General features: G+C 45.3%; 3 protein-coding genes across 3 annotated transcripts in view; 2 read left to right on the forward strand and 1 right to left on the reverse strand.

Annotated features, from left to right (window-relative positions):
- Positions 1 to 2,675: 2,675 nt before the first annotated feature.
- psmc6 (proteasome 26S subunit, ATPase 6) lies at positions 2,676 to 10,384 on the forward strand. Its single transcript, XM_080490752.1, has 14 exons — positions 2,676 to 2,792; positions 3,216 to 3,295; positions 5,320 to 5,359; positions 5,776 to 5,828; positions 5,997 to 6,064; positions 6,337 to 6,451; positions 6,569 to 6,656; positions 7,291 to 7,352; positions 7,427 to 7,550; positions 7,762 to 7,823; positions 8,726 to 8,846; positions 8,924 to 9,004; positions 9,671 to 9,742; positions 9,849 to 10,384. The coding sequence occupies exons 1-14, from the start codon at positions 2,708 to 2,710 to the stop codon at positions 9,965 to 9,967; spliced, it is 1,170 nt and encodes a 389-aa protein (XP_080346878.1). The 5' UTR covers positions 2,676 to 2,707; the 3' UTR covers positions 9,968 to 10,384.
- Positions 10,035 to 15,187, reverse strand: cgrrf1 (cell growth regulator with ring finger domain 1). Its single transcript, XM_080490763.1, has 6 exons — positions 15,017 to 15,187; positions 13,854 to 13,990; positions 13,071 to 13,248; positions 11,915 to 12,062; positions 11,720 to 11,827; positions 10,035 to 10,871 (listed from the first exon to the last, which is right to left on the reverse strand). Exons 1-6 carry the CDS (start codon positions 15,091 to 15,093, stop codon positions 10,605 to 10,607), a joined length of 915 nt encoding a protein of 304 aa, XP_080346889.1. The 5' UTR covers positions 15,094 to 15,187; the 3' UTR covers positions 10,035 to 10,604.
- A 573-nt stretch (positions 15,188 to 15,760) lies between these two features.
- ddhd1b (DDHD domain containing 1b) overlaps positions 15,761 to 19,316 on the forward strand; it is a gene marked incomplete at its 3' end in the record, with an annotated part of 10,397 nt that continues 6,841 nt past the window's right edge. Inside the window, exons 1-5 of the mRNA XM_080490162.1 lie at positions 15,761 to 16,587; positions 17,157 to 17,333; positions 17,610 to 17,738; positions 18,646 to 18,793; positions 19,043 to 19,152. Of these exons, the coding sequence (XP_080346288.1) occupies positions 15,888 to 16,587; positions 17,157 to 17,333; positions 17,610 to 17,738; positions 18,646 to 18,793; positions 19,043 to 19,152 (1,264 nt within the window). The 5' untranslated portion in view covers positions 15,761 to 15,887. The remainder of the gene's footprint in view (positions 16,588 to 17,156; positions 17,334 to 17,609; positions 17,739 to 18,645; positions 18,794 to 19,042; positions 19,153 to 19,316) is intronic.

The following is a 19,316-nucleotide window of genomic DNA, read 5'->3' on the forward strand; positions in this document are numbered from 1 at the left end:
CTCCTCTTTTTATCCTGTAATTCTGTAATGTAATTTTCTATTTAGTTAAAAAAAGAAAAAGAAAAGAAAAGTCCAGGGATAGTCTCACCAGATCCGAACCACCTCAACTGGACAATTTATTGATAAATCTCTTCACGTTTTCTTCTAAACTAACAATGATAAATGAAAGAAAAGACTTAAATGTAAGTAGCACCAATAATAATAATAATAATAACAATTATTATTATTATAATAATATTAATATTATTATTATAATTATATAATAATAATAATTATTATTATTATTGGTGCTACTTACATTTAAGTATTTTCTTTCTTTCATTTATATATATTTATATAATAATTATTATTATTATTATTATTGCTATTATTATTAGTATTATTATTATCATATAATTATTAGTATTAGTATTATTATTATTATGTTTTTAATCTCGATCAGCTGTATAATAAATAGAGGCCGTGCCGCTGTGAGCTGAGGTGACCGCCAGCGCCCCCTTTCGGGCAGTAGACTATCTGCATAGTCAGGACATTAAAAAATAATAAAAACACAATAATAACTCGGAAACTTTCCATTTAATCTTATTCAGGAATAATTTTTGACATTATTAATATGAATATTGTTCTGTTTGATAATAGTGAATACAGTGGATGTGGTTTCTCTATATAACTGAATGATAACTGTTCTTTCTCTGAGCTCGTCAGGATGTGTCCAACATCTAGTTCTGGTTCTGGTTCTGGATCTGGTTCTGGTTCTCTTCAGGTTCAGATGTTCTGCTCTCTGCAGGCTGGAGCCAGAGGTTCTAAACCAAGTTGTGTTTTTATCTTCCAGTCTGTCTGTTCAGCAGCTGCTCTCAGTCGATCATCTGATCGATCGATCGATTGATTGATTGATTGATTGATTGATTGATTGATTGATTGATTGATTGATTGATTAGCCTAATGAGGAGGAGAGGAGATGTACCATCATTCCACTAGAATCTACTTACAACAAAATAAAGCAACTTTTTGCATCATTACCTCAACGAACGTTGGGTGACCAACAAATCTGGGTGACGAACGTCTATACTAGATCTATTCGTGTAAACACACTAACTCAAAGTGTTATTGTTGATTTCCCAGAATAAACTCAGTAAAACGTATTTCTCCTCATTTATTTTTCATAGTCCTTCAGAACGTGTCAGCCTCGTGTAATCTGATCAGATTATTATTTAATGTGATTGAACGAAACGATCCCAGACAAGTTCACTGAGCTCCAGCTGGAATGAGCACAACCTGGATGGAATGGGAAGCGGCTCGGACCTGTTAGTGACTAAACAATACCTTAATTGAAATGAATTAAAAAAAACAACAACAACAAGAGAAACCTTGGAATCGCCGACAAACAGGCGTAGAAGAGGTGATGGATGAGCAGGTGGGGCTCATCCATCACTTTGTGACAGGAATGGTCAGATGATGTTTAACACATTGGGAACCTGGTGTCTGGGGAGAGATTATTACTGTCACAGCCTTAATGGATTAGAATGGACCGGAGTAGCAGCACACAGATATCTCCCATCCAGCAGGCCTCAGCGCCGCCATGACTGACGGGCGGCGGCGGCGTCCAGTAGACGTGTAACCAAACAGCAAGAAGCCAATTATGTGGATGGAAACAAGGTCATTTATCATCCAGTCTGACTCCTGCTCAACCAGAACAAAGGAGCATCACCACACACACACACACACACACACACACACACACACACACACACACACACACACACACACACACACACACACACACACACACACACACACACACACACACACACACACACTCTTCTTATTCCTCCTTTTATCACAATGTAAATGATATTTTCCCAACAGGAGAAGTATATTAATAACATTAGATAATGGATGGTTTTCGTAGTAGAAAATATCAGAGATTCCTTAGTTGTTAACATCATTGATCTTGAAAAAAATCATCCCAAGATTTCTTTGCTAGAGAACAGAAGAAAAATAAATGTTCTTAGGATTAATTTGATTAATCATAAAATGAACAAGGATTAACTTTTAGACATTTAAAATGTGTTTCCTTTACCTTTGGTAGAACTGGCCTTTTGACAAAACATTTTTTGTGCTTTTTACATATTTGAGAGAGTTTCTAAGTCAGTCAAATGTCGATAAATTTGTCTTTCGTAGTTACAAAGGAAGTTTTGATTTAAATACTTCTCTAATAAACCTGTTGTTACATCCCTTTGCCCTTAAGGCACATCCTGCAATAGACAGTTCTGGTAATACTGGAAACACCTTAGAATATTGTGAGATGTTTTAGATCAAATTAATCAGTGGTGATGGAAATGCTTTACATACTTTGGTAAATTCTGACAATGAATAATTTAATTTATACTTCTTGAGAAAGGTTTGGAAATCAATGAACTGTCCTCTCTCATCAAGCAAATCAGTCACAAAGTATAAACCCTTCTGATATCATTGTCCCTTGAAGATAGATTTTCTATTTATTGTTACCATCCTGTTATTATATAGAGTTGAGCTGTGAGGTGAAAAATTGTGTGGAAAACATCCTTTTCCCCATGTATTTATAGCGCTCTACTGGTCGGCATTGCCCGGTCCAATATGGCTGACTCCTCCACGCCATCGTCTTTCAACTAAGCGACGCGTCAACCGTTGATGACGTCACGATTTCCCCGGCATTCACTGCGGCAACATGGCAGACACAAGAGACAAGGCGCTGCAGGACTACAGAAAGAAATTATTGGAACATAAAGAAGTGGACGGACGATTAAAAGAATGTAAATTGACATTTCGGACTTTGTCTTTTCGCGGTGTGGTTTTAGTCCGCGCTGTTCGCGTTGAAGAAAAGTACAGAATTGTTTCCGTTAGCCTCTCAGCTAGCTTGTGCTTTGTCATCCCGTTAGCATCTCGATAGAAATGAACAGTCATACAGCGGCTAGCCGTGCTAACGTAGCTAAACACACTAACAAGTGTTTTTACAGCAGAAGTGATGAAACGGGTCGGTTCGAGCTGAGACTATCGAATTGTCTGGATTCGAGTTGGTTCTTTATCCACATTATTGCCTTGTATTCAACTGCTAACGTTAATGAATGCGAGCCGGACGGTGTGTTGTGTTTCCCCTCCGCAGTGGTTCGTTGAATATTATTTACAAAACAACAAAAACCGTTTGGTTCTTGTTTTGTTTCTTGTTGTTTCTCCAGTGAGAGAGCAGCTGAGGGAACAGACCAAACAGTACGAGAAGTCTGAGAACGACCTGAAGGCTCTGCAGAGCGTCGGCCAGGTGAGAACACCTCGTTCCTGCTCCAAATACTTCAACATTTTACACTGAGAAATCAGAGAAACCAACACAAGTTTACTCAGAATTCAGGATTGATTATATGAATAATTTCACACATTTATTAAACTTTGCCAAAACAGCAAAGTGCTTATGTAAGTAAATCATCTTGAAAAGGTGTTTCTGTGAAATTTCTTCACATACTGAAGTTCAATTATTTAATGAAATTGATAAAATACTGTTTTATTTTATTTTTTTTAATATTTATTGACACAAATTTGATTAGTTTAATTCAATTCAACTTTATTTATAGAGCACCAAATACAACACGGTCATTTCTAGGAGCTTTTAACAGAGAAAAGAGAAAAACCCAACAAATCCACATGAGCAGCAGATTAACTTGCGACTGTGGAAAGAAAAACTTTGTCTAACAGAAACAAACGTTTGTAGAAACCAGAGTCAGAGGGGGGGGGGCTTTCTGCTGACTGGTTGGGGTGAGGGGATAGAGGAGAGGAAGGATAGAATAGACAGAGAGGTAGATCGAGGGGGAGATACAAACCTCGGAAACCCGCCCTGGTTCGGGTAGGGGGGGGTAACCTTTTAGATTATGTTTCATGTGGAAAGACGAGATAATTTAGGTCTGGCCAGTGACAATTTTACAATTGGTACTGAATTTATTGTCACATGTTATTGAATTTATGTCCAGATATGGACACACATGGATAACTGACTTGTATTTATTGAACAGAGGAGATAAATTTGGTCAGGTTACAATATTTATCATCCATACTGAAGTAGCCCTGTGTGGTGGAAGGGCCCGTTCAGACCGGGCGTTATCATTTGGTTCTGGTGATCCCATCACATGTGGCAAGTCGTGACTCAGCCTGTTTACACTCGTCCGTATCAAGGTGCTTCAGGTGAACCACGTGAGTTCAGATTGTGTCACTACCTCAACCTCACCTCCTCGAAATGGCCCGGTTGTGATGAAGCTGGACGGTTTCCTCTGTCCGGGCACCGTGTGTCTCTGCAGACGTCCAGACATGGACGTCCACGTTCTTTTCCAGAGTTTCTTTGGAAAGTTTTAAGGACGGTATAACTCAGACTGGTGTATTCTCTTAAAACAGAAACACAACGCGCCCTGATGATTGCTTATGGTGTATTTTCCTGCGACGCACGCCGTTCACGCTACCAACCCTATGTGGTCAGATGCGTCTTTGACCACGTCGGGAAGTGGCTCGGTACCTGGTCTCACTTGTCTTTGCTTCTCAGCACTTGTGATTGGATCACCTGAAACCCGTGTTCCTGCCAGGTAAACAGTAAACAGGCCCTGATGGTGAATGGATCTCACCCCTCAAAGCACTTTACGCTGTTAATCACATTCACCAATTCACACACTAATGCAAGGCTTCAGTCCACCCACCGGGAGCAGGTTGGGGGTTCAGTGTCTTGCTCAAGGACACTTGACATGTTGACCGGGGAGGGGGGGTGAGGGATTGAACCTGCAACCTTCTGAGTCGACCACCTGAGCCACAGCTGGCCGTAAAGAATAAAACTTAGCTCAACGATGAGCATGTTTATTGACACAAAATGGATTTGGTGGTTTTTTGTTTTGGTTCTTTCCGCTGATTTGTTCCTGCTGCTTCTCGTATTTCCTCTGCAGAGACGATAACTATACCTGTCCAGAAGTATTCAGGCCGGTAATTCACCGGTGTGTATTGTGTCTGCGAAATCCAAAAAGAAAAGTTGTACCGATGAGGCAATGACAAAGTGTCTCTGGTGTGTTGTAAAGATGTGGTGGTGGTGGTGGAAGCCTCATTAAAAGATCAAATCACACGAGTATCAGAAACATTTAGTCCGATGTTTTCTTCTGAGGTGCTTGGCTGAGAGGAAAAACTAGAAACCTGTCTGCAATGACGCACAGTAGAACCGAAGATACTCCATTACTCTGCACACGTTACCACGGCTGCAGGATGCTGCTGGCAGCCACTTCCTGTTGACCAGCTCGTATTTAAACCATCTTGTGCCTGCAGATTGTTGGAGAAGTGCTGAAGCAGCTCACCGAGGAGAAATGTGAGTGTCTTTTGTTCCTAATTCATATTTGTGTTTCTCCACAAACCGTTTTAATGGATTAATCTTCTTTGAATCTGAAATGTGTAGATTTAGTGCAATAGATTTATATAGGTAGAACATGTTTTTATCTATTTATTTAGAATTTATACTGTACTTTTGTACAATTTTGTGTTTTTACTTGTTCACTATTTCACATTTCTTATGGTTTTTTTATTTTTTTATTTCTTAACTCAGGGTCACAACAGAAATAAGTCTTATGACGGTTTTTTTTTTTAACATGTGCAAATATATTAGTCATTATGATGACAAGTAGAAAATCCAAGTAAATCAATTCAAATCACTTGGAACAAAACATGCTGACACTGCACTTGTCACTCGCTTTATCTGGTTTTACATTTGTTGTCCCTTGTTTGCAGTCATTGTTAAGGCCACCAATGGTCCTCGATATGTGGTCGGCTGTCGCAGACAGGTAAGCGCTGCTCGGTGTCCTGTAATCCACAAATTCTTATCAAGAACTCTCAGTATGATGTAAAGAAAAAGCCCATTGAGGCTGATCCTACCTTCCCTACACCTCTACCACACTCTCGGTTTTAAATGTTGGATATTTACCGTCTTCTGCTGAAATTCTCCTTCCCAGCTGGACAAGTCCCAGCTGAAGCCCGGCACCAGGGTGGCTTTGGACATGACCACGCTCACTATTATGAGGCAAGTGTGAACAGTCCTGTGACTGAATATTTATTTGGGTTTTTTTTCCTGCCTGTGGTATTCTCTTTTAGCCGATTCCCACTGAGTATTAAAATATCCTGGGGAGAATTTAGGATTCAAGCACCTACACACACACACACACACACACACACACACACTGTTGATGTTTTCCTCTCGGGCATCACTGTCTGTGGATCCAAAGCCTCTCGTGGCCTTGGGATCATTACGAGGACGCCCACTGGGATCTCACCCTCGGCCTCCCCCTCTTGCAGGTACCTCCCCCGGGAGGTCGACCCCTTGGTGTACAACATGTCACACGAGGACCCCGGCAGCGTTTCCTACTCCGAGATCGGAGGCTTGTCTGAACAGATCCGTGAGCTGAGAGAGGTTTGTTGTGCCTCGATGATGATTACTCTTAAACTGATTTAGTAATTAACAGAAGGAAAACTGGTTCTTAGTGCAGTTTGTTTGGTCTTTAAAGCCTTGTTGTCTTTCCAATGACAGGTGATTGAGCTGCCTTTGACCAACCCGGAGCTGTTCCAGAGAGTGGGAATCATTCCTCCAAAAGGCTGCCTGCTCTACGGGCCTCCAGGTGACTTTCTCCTGTCTGGACCTGATTCTCTAAAATACGTCGGATGACGGGTCATTCAGCCGCTATTTTCTAAACCCGATCACAACCACAGAGACGCTCCGACAGCAACCCGCTGGAGCAGTGACAAGCTGCAGACTTTTCTTTGTCTGGTGGCGACGTGAGGATCAGGAGGTCTCTGAGCCACTGGTGTTTCAGATTAACTGGTTTCCAAATGTTAACTGGTGACCAACTTTCTCCAGCGCCCCCTTTTCCCAGCAGACGTTAAAAAACCGACCAGAATCCGTAGCTGTCCCGGAGAACGCTATTTAACTGCATTTCTATTCAAGTTTAAAGTATCGTAGCGTTTCTTTGTCTTATTCTAACATCAGCTGCTGGCAGAAGTCACCACTTAACAGGGGCACCAGTTAAACTGAAACACCCGACAGTGAAGTACAATCGTAACGATCCACATTTTGTAGGGTGGTATAATACTGTAATGTAGAATGACCGAGGCTGAGTCGAGTAGGTACTGCTGGAAAAGTGCTGAAAGTATTGGACTGCAGCGGTACCAGAACCGTAAACATGTGTCCTGCTTCCCTCGGTACAGATCCTGTTCTTGCTTGTGTGCTCACCGTTTGTCCTCCTCTTCCCTCAGGCACTGGAAAGACTCTCCTGGCCAGAGCGGTGGCCAGTCAGCTGGACTGTAACTTCCTCAAGGTGAGCGTGTACCGACCGCCCGCCGTCGGCGTGGAGGCGGCTCCTCCTCATGTGCCGCTGTCCGTCTGCTGCAGGTGGTGTCCAGCTCCATCGTGGACAAGTACATCGGTGAAAGTGCCCGGTTGATCCGAGAGATGTTCAACTACGCTCGAGACCACCAGCCCTGCATCATCTTCATGGACGAGATCGACGCCATCGGTGAGTCGTGGTTCTCCTGAAGCTGATCACGGCCGGTTCTTTGCTTTCTGACACCGAAGGTTGGAGGTGTTTTTGTTTTAAGCTGCATTCTGAGGATTTCCAACCGGGCCCGGCGCCTGGAAATCTGAATGTACATTTCCCACTTCAAAGCTGTTACCTCTGTCTGCGGCCCGGTACCAAATGATCCACTGACAGGGTGTGTGTTCTTCAGGCGGCCGTCGTTTCTCTGAGGGAACCTCTGCCGACAGAGAGATCCAGAGGACGTTGATGGAGGTCAGTCGGTCTGTTTCTCGTCACAAAGCTTCTCCTAACGACTGTTGTTCGTCGTGCCGCACAAATAAAGTTCAATTCAACTGCAGGCGCCGCTCGTCGGCCCCGACTGCTTCAGTCATTCAGTTTTACTGCAAAACCGACTCGTAAAGACGAGTCACACAGTGAAGGACAACTAAGTCAGTCGGGGACGGAGCTTTAATGTGAAGGGGAAAATGTCTTCTGTCTTGAGGAGCAACAGGTTTTCTGCAGATCTTCAGCTGGAGAGTTTCAGTGTCCGCTTCCTCAAATTCAGCAGATTAAAGTCACTTCATGGATTTTTTTTACCAATTCAATCAAATTTAAATCTAAAATAGGAGCCACTTTTAGCTGCAGCTCGTTAAAATTACTAATTTTTTTCCTTTGTAAAGTTTTTGTGAAAAGATGTGCATTTATTTTATGATGTACTTTGCAGAGCCAGTAAATTGAAGCGAACATGGAGGAAATAACGTTCTGCGAAAGGAACCAACGAGTTTGTTCTGGAAGATTTTTGAGCCTTTTTAATTAAAAAAACAATTAAAATAATTGACTGATTGTGACATGAAGCTGAAACAGAATTTAAAGACACGGAACTATTTCAAATACTCCTGCTTTCCTACCAGGGATGTAAATCACCACATCGCTTCTCTGGACGGCATTATGTACCGATACGTCAAAACGATTTTAATTCAGGTTCCTGCAATCGATAAGAGACGATATAATATAATATAATATGCTCATTCAACAGTATCAATTATATTTTATATCAACTCACTAAAATATAGTTGGACACTTTAGTTTCTGAGCTCTAGCAGACATTCAGCTTAAGCGTGTTTTATTTTGTTAAGACTTGTTGATGGACGGTTGCTGGTTGCTCTCGTCTCCAGTTGCTCAACCAGATGGACGGCTTCGACACGTTGCACAGAGTGAAGATGATCATGGCCACCAACAGACCCGACACCCTGGACCCGGCTCTGCTGCGTCCCGGACGACTGGACCGCAAAATCCGTAAGAGACGCTTACGGACGCTTTTGTCTCCGCTCGTCCTGCAGGTTCGTCAAACTAAACTCTCGTTTGTCCTTCAGACATCGAACTGCCCAATGAGCAGGCTCGTCTGGACATCCTCAAGATCCACTCCAGTCCAATCACCAAGCACGGAGAGATCGGTCAGTGGGCTGCAGTGTTTTCACTACTACACCTACACCAAGCTCCACCCACTACAGTCTACACCCACAACTATTGTGTGTTTATAGCGAGTTCTTTATCACACATCTAATAGTTTTAGGGTTTTACCATGATTCCTACACAGGCTGGGATTTGTCTGGTTCTTATTGAGGGTTTTATCTTGTTTGGGCTGAAACAGTGAATCACGTCTGGCAACCCCATCCCCAACCCCAACCCCAACCTCAACCTCATCCCCATCCCCATCCCCATCCCCATCCCCATCCCCATCCCCATCCCCATCCCCATCCCCATCCTCATCCCCAACCTCATCCTCAACCCCAACCCCAACCTCAACCTCAACCTCATCCCCATCCCCATCCCCAACCCCAACCTCAACCTCATCCCCATCCCCAACCCCAACCATAACCCCGACCCCATCCCCAACCCTAACCGGCGTGGCGTCCAGATTTACTTGTCTACGGCGTCTCCTGCGCTCTGTAAATGTAACGTGAACGATCACATGGAAAAATCGTAATTGAGCTTTTGTGTGTTGCTAGTAATTAATTAAAGAAAACACCATCGTTTGTCCCTCTGAGACGTTTGTCCCTCTGAGACGTTTGTCCGGCGCCAGCAGGTAAAAGCTCTTGTGATTGGCTGCTTGTTTTCAGACTTTGAAGCCATCGTGAAGCTTTCCGACGGCTTCAACGGAGCCGATCTGAGGAACGTTTGCACGGAAGCAGGTGAGACTCTCGTCCTTTTCTTCTTCTTCCTCCTCTTCCTCCTCCTCCTGTGTTCCTTAATAAAGCCGCCGGGCGTCTCCCCCCCCCCCTCCCCCCTCCCCCACAGGACTGTTTGCCATCCGCGCCGACCGGGAGTACGTCACTCAGGAAGACTTCATGAAAGCCGTGCGGAAGGTGGCCGACTCCAAGAAGCTGGAGTCCAAGCTGGACTACAAGCCCGTATAAAGATCTGTCGTTCACTATTCCTTCTCTGCTTCGGAAGAAAAAAGTTTGTGGTTTTTTGTGGGGGGGGGCAAAATTATAAAGTGGTGGTGCTCCTGTTTCTATTTCCTCCATCACGTCCTTGTAGAAATAAAATTCTTGGTGTACTGAACAGTTCCTGCACGACTCTCCTTCATGCTTCTTTGGACAGACGAGCTGGAAAGAAACCGACAGCTTCTCCTTTTCTACGTCACTTTATTTCTCTGCAGTTCTTCTCTTGAATATGGAGCTGAACACTGAACACGTTGTTTTGACACTACTGCCTCCAGCAGCGTCGATCTCCTCCACTGACTAAAGACATTTTCATTCTGCAATCGGTAAACATGCTATAAATGTTTGAAACTATATATTGGAAATAAATAAATTGTTGGGAGGAAAGTTTTCTATCTTGTTTTTAAACCGAATCGGTCGAATGTTTCACAGCGTTTCGACGCCAAACTTCAATCTTTAAAAAGAAAACAAACGAGTTGAAAATGTTAAACGGCAGAAAGTCGTTTGCGAGACGCCGCCAACACGCTGGAACTGGTGCCGATGCTAACCGGCGAGCTGTCCGTAACACTTCCAGCGTTGTCTTCGGGTGTTTCCACAAGCCCCGCCCCTTTTAGTTTGGCACCTCTCGTCGATGCGTGCCGGTGGGCGGAGTCAGAGCGAAGGACTCCAGGACGAAGGCCCTGCAGACGGGGCAGTGCTGGAAGCGTGGCGCGCAGCCGTCGCACACGCAGGCGTGACGACACGGCAGCAGCACCCGGTTGATCGGCGCGCCCCGACACACCACGCAGTCTCCGACCACGCCCCCATCTTCCTCCTCCGTCGGCCGCAGCCCGGCAGGTTCTGACGCGTCGCCGCCGTCGGCCGCCATGAAGATCGACTGCAGGACACAACATTGGTCACTTTTAACAACCGTCAGCAGACAGTGGGTCACTACCTCTCCACGCCGAGCATCATGGGAGTCGAACTGCTTTTGGTTCAGGAGCCACAAAGGGAACGAACGAATCTGGAGCAGGTGAGCGAAGATGATCTGATGGTTTCACAGTAAACGTCACTTTGTAAATAAAAAGATTTCTAATCATGGTTTAATATCTGTTTGACAAAGCTACACCGGTGAGGACCGCTACACCCAGACAGGTGAGGACTGCTACACCCGGAAAGGAGGACTGTTGCACCCGGACAGGTGGACTGCTACACCCGGACAGGTGGACTGCTACACCCGGACAGGTGAGGACTGCTACACCCGGACAGGTGGACTGCTACACCCGGACAGGTGAGGACTGCTACACCCGGACAGGTGGACTGCTACACCCGGACAGGTGAGGACTGCTACACCCGGACAGGTGGACTGCTACACCCGGACAGGTGAGGACTGCTACACCCGGAAAGGAGGACTGCTACACCCGGACAGGTGAGGACTGCTACACCCAGAAAGGAGGACTGCTACACCCAGACAGGTGAGGACTGCTACACCCAGATCGAGCATCTTGGTGCAAAACAGTGAAATGTCTAAAGGACATTTTCTCTCCAAACCCACCATGTTCCTCTCACATGTTTACGTTCAGATCGATGAGGCTTCCATGCTAATGCTAACAGCTACTGAGCTAGCGCCGATACATGGCCTCTGGCTTCAGAGACAGGAAGTTGAAGTGGAGGTTCTCCTGCTGGGTTTTTAAAACAGTTCCAGGTCACCCGGCAGGTCGAGGCCTTCGCCAGCCACAGACTCACCATCAGCTTGTTGACCTTCCCCCGTGAGGTCAGCAGGAACTCAAACAGAATCCGGGCAGGAACTCTGTGTTTGTCATCTGGGACGTGAACGACCGTCACATTCGCCACCTGCAGAAGACAAAAACAATGTCGGAGGCAGTATTTAAGTGTGATGATGATGATGATGAAATCCCAGTGATGAAGCTGTGGACTCACTATGGTCGACGCGTTTCTGGCCTCCGAGTCGCCAAACGTCAGTACGGCCACCAGAGGGTAGCGCTCTCTGGGTAACGGCCCAAAGTCACAGACGCCCTGGGCGGGAGGGATCTGAGTGTGGAGCTCCTGGCGCTCCCCACTGGCCACACTGAGAAAGGTCAAAGGTCAAACCAGGGAGGAATACTGACAGGTACTGCAAACTGACATCAGGTACTCTTCCACCGGGCTGAGGCCACACCCACCCAGCTTCTTCAATATGAGCTACATTAGATCAGTGTTATAAATATAAATATTTAATTAGTGTTATATTAGAAAAGTGTTATAAACATTAGATAAGTTATAAATATTAAATTAGTGTTCTAATATTGAATCAGTATTATAAACATTAAATAAGTGTTATAAACATTAGATCAGTGTTATAATATTAAATTAGTGTTATAAACATTAGATCAGTATTATAAATATAAATATTAAATTAGTGTTATAACATTAGAAAAGTGTTATAAACAGAAGTTATAAATATTAAATTAGTGTTCTAATATTGAATCAGTGTTATAAACATTAAATAAGTGTTATAAATATTAAATTAGTGTTATAAACATTAGAAAAGTGTTATAAACAGATAAGTTATAAATATTAAATTAGTGTTCTAATATTGAATCAGTGTTATAAACATACAGATTTTCAGTACTAATTGATTTTGCATAAAAGTAAAGGTTATTATATAGAAATATTTTACCAGTCAAGATGAAACTGGACCGTATGTGACCCCTGAAGTAACATTATATTTAGTATTTATTTTGTATTTTGTATACATCTTTGTATGTATGTATATATATTGTATACATTTTTATATCAGTTCAGATATGTGCTTTTATATAAGTATATTTCTTCCATTCCTACAATCAACTTATCAATATTTAGTCGTCTACGATGCATTAGAATGAATCATTTAGGGGCGAATTTTTTCCCATTTAAAAAAATAATAATAATAATAATAATAATTTACTTGATATGATTTTATGATTATATAGTAATAACAAAATAATCTATGTTTGATCGTGCCGCCCAAATATATCTTGGACACCCTGATTCTTTGGGATGGAACCCAAAACACCAATTTCTGCCTGAAGCTGCCTGGAGCGACGGAGGATACTGGAACGTCTGGCAGTAGCTGAAGCGGCCACGCAGGGCTTCCTGGAAGAGGTGGGAGCTGCAGAGTCTCATGCCGTGCTGGTGAGTTTGCAGCGCCTCCTGCAGGGCGGCGACCTCACAGCCCCAGATGCAGGTGAGAACGCAGGGCTCCAGGCAGGACGGTCTCACGGACACTCCACCTGCAAACCAGCTTCACCTTTAGGCTCGAACATCTGGAGTGAAATTATATCGAGTCTCTTAATTGGAGAACGGAAGAAGCTCAAATGTTGGCAGTTTTTCACAATAAAATAATGACGGCCCAGGAGGTGTGGTTGCTCATTTATCTCATGAACGTTCAGCGACCACAGGTCTGTGACCTTAACGGCCGAACGAGCCGTTCTCACAATTTTCCACCAAATAAAATTTATCTGGAGCCACGAAATATTTAAATATCTGGACTGAAAACCTCTTTTATTAAAAAGTTGCTGTACAAACAAAACTGTAGGTAGCATTCATAACGTGTCATAGGTCGATATATTCCATTACAATGAAGGTCTATTAGCCATTTGAAGATATATATATATATATTTTTTTTTAATCGATTTTCCCATTTTATTTATTTATTTTATTTGGCTACTTTAGCCACTTTAGCTGTTTGACTATTTATAGACGCTGTGCGTTTCCTCATGGTGAGAGCAGCTTTAGCTGTACAAGCAATTCTAATGATTTTCTCCTAAGCTGAGCATTAACGTTTTGTCCACATGACAACCGGCAGTGCGTGGAGGCGACGGGCTTCTTCTCTCACCTGTGACGGAGGCGGGTCGTGAGCCCAGCTCCAGAAAGAAGGGATTGTCCACCTGAACCATTTGTTTCTCGGGGATCGGGATGATCAACTCCGTGTCGTCTGAATTCCTGATGATCTGGGGCATTTCAACCCCGAACCTACGGGACAGCAGGGAACAAACAAACTGCTAAAACCAAAGTACAAGGATATTTACTGGCTTTTTTCTCTCATTAGAAACAAAAAAGTGAGAATGCGTATAAAAACGTGAGCGAAATATACTTTACAACAGAGGCAAATATTGTGTGTTGTGTTGTTTGTTAAGCTCACTGTGCTCTGCTACACCGTCACTGCTGAGCTTAACTTTGTATACACGGACAGTTAAATTAATATAACTCATTTAACTTTGCTTAAGATACCCGTTTCTTTCCGTGTGGAACCGCGTCAAAATAATTTCTCCTTGGGATTAATGAAGTGATTCTGATAATCTTTCTGGAGAGTCTTGGACTAACCCCAGTGTCATATATTGTGTGTACATATATATGTGTATGTGTATATATGTGTACATATATATATATATATATATATAAAAACAAAGAATCACAGGATTGTCAATGTGACACCAGGAGTGTCAAAGTTCAGGGGCCGGACCAGTGAAAACATTAGTGTAATAACCTCTTAATACAAATTATAGGACCAATCCAAACATTTCCTTTGTTTTGGTGAATTTGTACATCTCAGAATAAAGTGATATAAAACCCAAACAGGTTCTACATTTTTAACATGAATAAGTGCAATATCAATGACATCACCAATTTCAACAATCTGGAGCAAAGTCCATGAAAGCCCGTCCTCTGGTTGTCCTCAGTACTCAGTACAACCAGAGGACGGGCTTTCATTAAAAACTACAACTTGAAGTTGTTGTTTTTCTGCCTTCAACATCTTTTATCTTCTGATGGCGCTCCACAGTTGATGCTAATGCTACTGAGCTCACTCAAGTGGATGCTAATCTCCCTGATACACTGAATTAATCACAAACAGCAGTGACTTTCATTGAAAACACACAAGGTATAGTTTCATTGTGTTTCTTCGGGGCGGACTGGACCCGCTGGCGGCCAGGTTTTGGCCCGCAGGCCCGATGTTTGACACCATTAGCCGGGCTCGACAGGCTAACGTGGCTAACTTACCACATGAGCACCAAGACGAAGGTAAAGAGGAAACCAAAACAACAGAGACCATAAAACATCTCCATGTCCGTTGCCATGTCGAAACATGTCTGTCAAAAATAAGTAAAGAAGTTTTTTTATCCCGCGGTGACTGCAGCGGAAGGCGGACCGGAAGACGTTGAGCGGCGGACCGGAAGACGACGAGCGGCGGACCGGAAGACTACGGAAACCGCAAAGGCTTAGAAAGCGCACAACGGAGCTGCGGTCTGGGTGAATTGCATAGCTGGTTGTTTTTTGCAAACTTGGCATTCGCTTTCACCTGAAAATCACATGTTTTATTTTGTATTCCTGTTAAAAATTCCATTTATGATCAAAAATTTATATTTTCTGTATATTCATTCATTAATATTTTTATTTATATATTTATGTAATGGTAATTAAATGGAAATTATACATATGTATATTAATTTTATAGATAGATGGATGGATGTAAACCGGAAACAATTTCAATTTCCAAATTAAATCATCGAGCATACATTTGAATTGATTATATGACACCAGTAACGCCACACATGATCAGGTTTATATTTTTAATTCACATATATTTGTTTAATTTCTGTATTTAAATTTGTTTTGAGTTTTTTTTACTTAAATCAGATCCACTTGCACCTCCATATTGACTTTATTTTGAATGTTTGCTCTTTTGTTTCTGCTGCACTTGATGATAAAGGTAAACGATGAGGTTTGTTTGATGGAGGCTGGAGCTTGATGTTTCATGTGATGATGATGATGATGATGAAGTCCTGCTGGAAGCTGAGTGAGAAGAGCATCCTGACAGATGTGAGCATCTGGCCGCACTGAGCCCGTCGTCCCCTGCGGGAAGAGCCGCGCCATGAGCCGCAGCCCCGCCGCCGTCCGGCAGCAGAGCTCCGACAACTCGGTGAGCAGCAGCGAGTGGGACATGGCGAACGACGTGTTCGTGTGCGGCTACGAGGACAACCCGAGGACTGACGGAGCGGGAGACCCGGACGCGGAGGAGGGAGAGGCGGCGGCGGCGGTGGGGCGGGATCCGCCGGGGCCGGCCCTGGACCGACACATCCCGCTGCCGCAGGACCCCATGCTGGGCCTGGAGCGGGACGAATACTCCGGATCGTCGTACCTCGACATCGAGCTGAGCTACACGGAGAGCGACGGGAACGTGGCCGCCAAGAAGCGGATCCGCTCCAACAGCTCGCGGCACCGCGGGGAGTTCGTGACGGAGCTCGGACCGGAGGAGATCCGCTGGTTCTACCGCGAGGACAAGCGGACCTGGAAGCCCTTCATCGGACACGACTCGTTAAAGATAGAGATGGTTTACCGGAGGCTCACGGAGACCCCGCCGGGCCCCCCCGAGGGCACCGGGGAGGTCCGGCCGGACGGCGGGGCTAGGGACCGGGGAGCCGTCCGAGCTGAGCCGCCGGAGCCGCACCGCAGCCCGGACACCGAGCAGCCCGGGAGGGAGGGGGACCGGGGCGGGGAGGCGGTGTGTGTCCGAGGGGGGCTCTACGAGGTGGACCTGAAGGAGAAGGAGTGTTACCCGGTCTACTGGAACCGTGAGACCACCGAGTTTCCTACTCTGAACTCCAGTCAACTTCACCTCTCTGATGGATGGATGGATTAATGGATGGATGGATTAATGGATGGATGAAAGGATGGATGGATGGATTAATGGATGGGTAAATGGATGTCGGGCCAGTTCTTAGTCCTACACCAACAGATCTTCTCTTCGTAAATGGCTCCATCCATCCATCCATCCATCCATCCATCCATCCATCCATCCAGTAAATTGTGACCAAAGTGTCTTGAGTTAAATGAAACAGATGTTTGTGGGGTTTAATCCATGGATGTGAGACTAATGTGAGTTCATGGAGAGGTTGGCGGGGGTCTGGCCAGTGAAGAACTAAAATAAGCGATTGGTCCTCGGAGGACAACAAATCATCCCCGGAAACTTTAATGCAATTCGGTTGAGAAGTTTTGGTGAAAACTTGGTAAAACTCATACTAACCAATAAAATAAACACACGCAGACAACAAGATAACCTTCCCCGGCCTCCGTCCACTCCCAGCCCTCCATACTGCCCCTCTCTGGCTGCGGTGGTCAAACCTTGTGTGGTGTCCTTCAGAACAAGACCGCATCCCGGTGATGAGGGGTCAGTGGTTCATCGACGGGTCCTGGCTTCCTCTGGAGGAGGACGAGAGCGACGTGATCGAGCTGGAGCATCTGACCCGGTTCAGGGGCCAGCAGATGAGGGACACCTACGAGATGGAGGAAGTGACCACCGCAGTGGACAGCCGGGACGGTAAGCTTCAGCCTGGTCAATGTGGAGAAGTGACAAGGCGACGTCGTGAACTTAAAACCTCCTGAATCTTATATGGAAGAAATGATGGCGTCTGCCTGAACGTGTAGAATGTGCTGCATCAGGGCGAGTGTGTGTGTGCGTGTGTGTGTGCGTGTGTGTGTGTGTGTGTGTGTGTGTGTGTGTGTGTGTGTGTGTGTGTGTGTGTGTGTGTGTCTCCCGGGCCGAGTCCAGTTAATCACGCTCCGCTCAGTCTTATTCACTGCGACTGTCTTGCAGCCGTCCACAGTCTGAAGCTGAGCCGGAGCCACGTGGACTGGCACAGCGTGGACGAGGTGTACCTGTACAGCGACGCCACCACCTCCAAGATCGCTCGCACCGTCACCCAGAAGCTGGGCTTCTCCAAAGGTACTACGACGGCAGCGCTTCAAAGTACTCGGCAGTAATACCTCTAAACGGGACAGAGCCGGATTCATCACGGCAAATTTTCCTTTTCCGTTTGGAAATGAAAATAGTTGGTGAAGATGGTTTGTGCACCGAACGTCCTGCCGTGGATAAAATATGAACGTTTGATATTCTGAATCCACTGTGTAACTTCAAGTACTGCGAGTACCACGTGGTCTGGACTGAAAGTGTAATATTGCAATGATATTGTAACGTCACAGCTCTGGTGGGGTGTTCCGAGTATTTACTGGTGCAGTATGTAGTGGTCAGTATGTAGTGGTCAATGTGTAGTATGTAGTGGTCAGTGTGTAGTATGCAGTGGTCAGTGTCTAGTGGTCAGTATGTAGTATGCAGTGGTCAGTGTGTAGTGGTCAATGTGTAGTATGCAGTGGTTAGTGTGTAGTATGCAGTGGTCAGTGTGTAGTGGTCAATGTGTAGTATGCAGTGGTCAGTGTGTAGTGGTCAATGTGTAGTATGCAGTGGTCAGTGTGTAGTATGCAGTGGTCAGTGTGTAGTGGTCAATGTGTAGTATGCAGTGGTCAGTGTGTAGTATGCAGTGGTTAGTGTGTATAGGTCAGTATGTACAGGTCAGTATGTAGAGGTCAATGTGTAGTATGCAGTAGGTCAGTATGTAGTATGCAGTGGTCAGTATGCAGTGGTCAGTATGCAGTGGTCAGTGTGTACAGGTCACGATATACAGGTCAGTATGTAGTATGCTGTGGTCCGTATGCAGTGATCAGTGTGTACAGGTCACGATATACAGGTCAGTATATAGTATGTAGATTTCATTACACTAAATAATGTTTTGTTTGTCATTCTAATCTGTGGAGCAACACTGTGAAAGAATGATGTTCTTCTCTTCTCTTCTCAGCCTCCAGCAGCGGGACGCGGCTCCACCGCGGCTACGTGGAGGAGGCGGCACCGGAGGACACGCCCCCCGACACCACCCACATCGTGTTCGTGGTCCACGGCATCGGGCAGAAGATGGACCAGGGCCGCATCATCAGGAACACCAGCATGTGAGCGCCGCGCCACACCGCACCGCGCCACACCGCGCCGCACCGCACCGCACCGCGCCGCGCCGCGCCGCACCGCACCGCGCCGCGCCGCGCCGCACCGCACCGCGCCGCGCCACACCGCACCGCACCGCGCCGCGCCGCGCCGCACCGCACCGCGCCGCGCCACACCGCACCGCACCGCGCCGCACCGCAGGTAAATCTCCAGTAGCCACTTCCACGAGTGACACGTTGGTACGAATCCCTGAACAGGATGCGGGACGCCGCCAGGAAGATGGAGGAGAAGTACTTTGCGGACCGAGTCACCGAACACGTGGAGTTCCTTCCTGTGGAGTGGAGGTCCAAGCTGTGTCTGGACGGAGGTCTGCTCCACCTTCAAATAGTTTTCACTCCTTCTATCCAGATTTCTGTCTTATCTTATCTTAACTCTTCGTCACGTTATGGTGAGTAACTCTGATAATAAGCAGTACACAGGGTACACAGGAGTGCTGGTACCAAGTACCAAGTACCAAGTACATACAGAGCT

This window comes from Lipophrys pholis, assembly GCF_963383615.2.
Source record: "Lipophrys pholis genome assembly, chromosome: 21".
In the NCBI taxonomy this organism is placed as follows: domain Eukaryota; kingdom Metazoa; phylum Chordata; class Actinopteri; order Blenniiformes; family Blenniidae; genus Lipophrys; species Lipophrys pholis.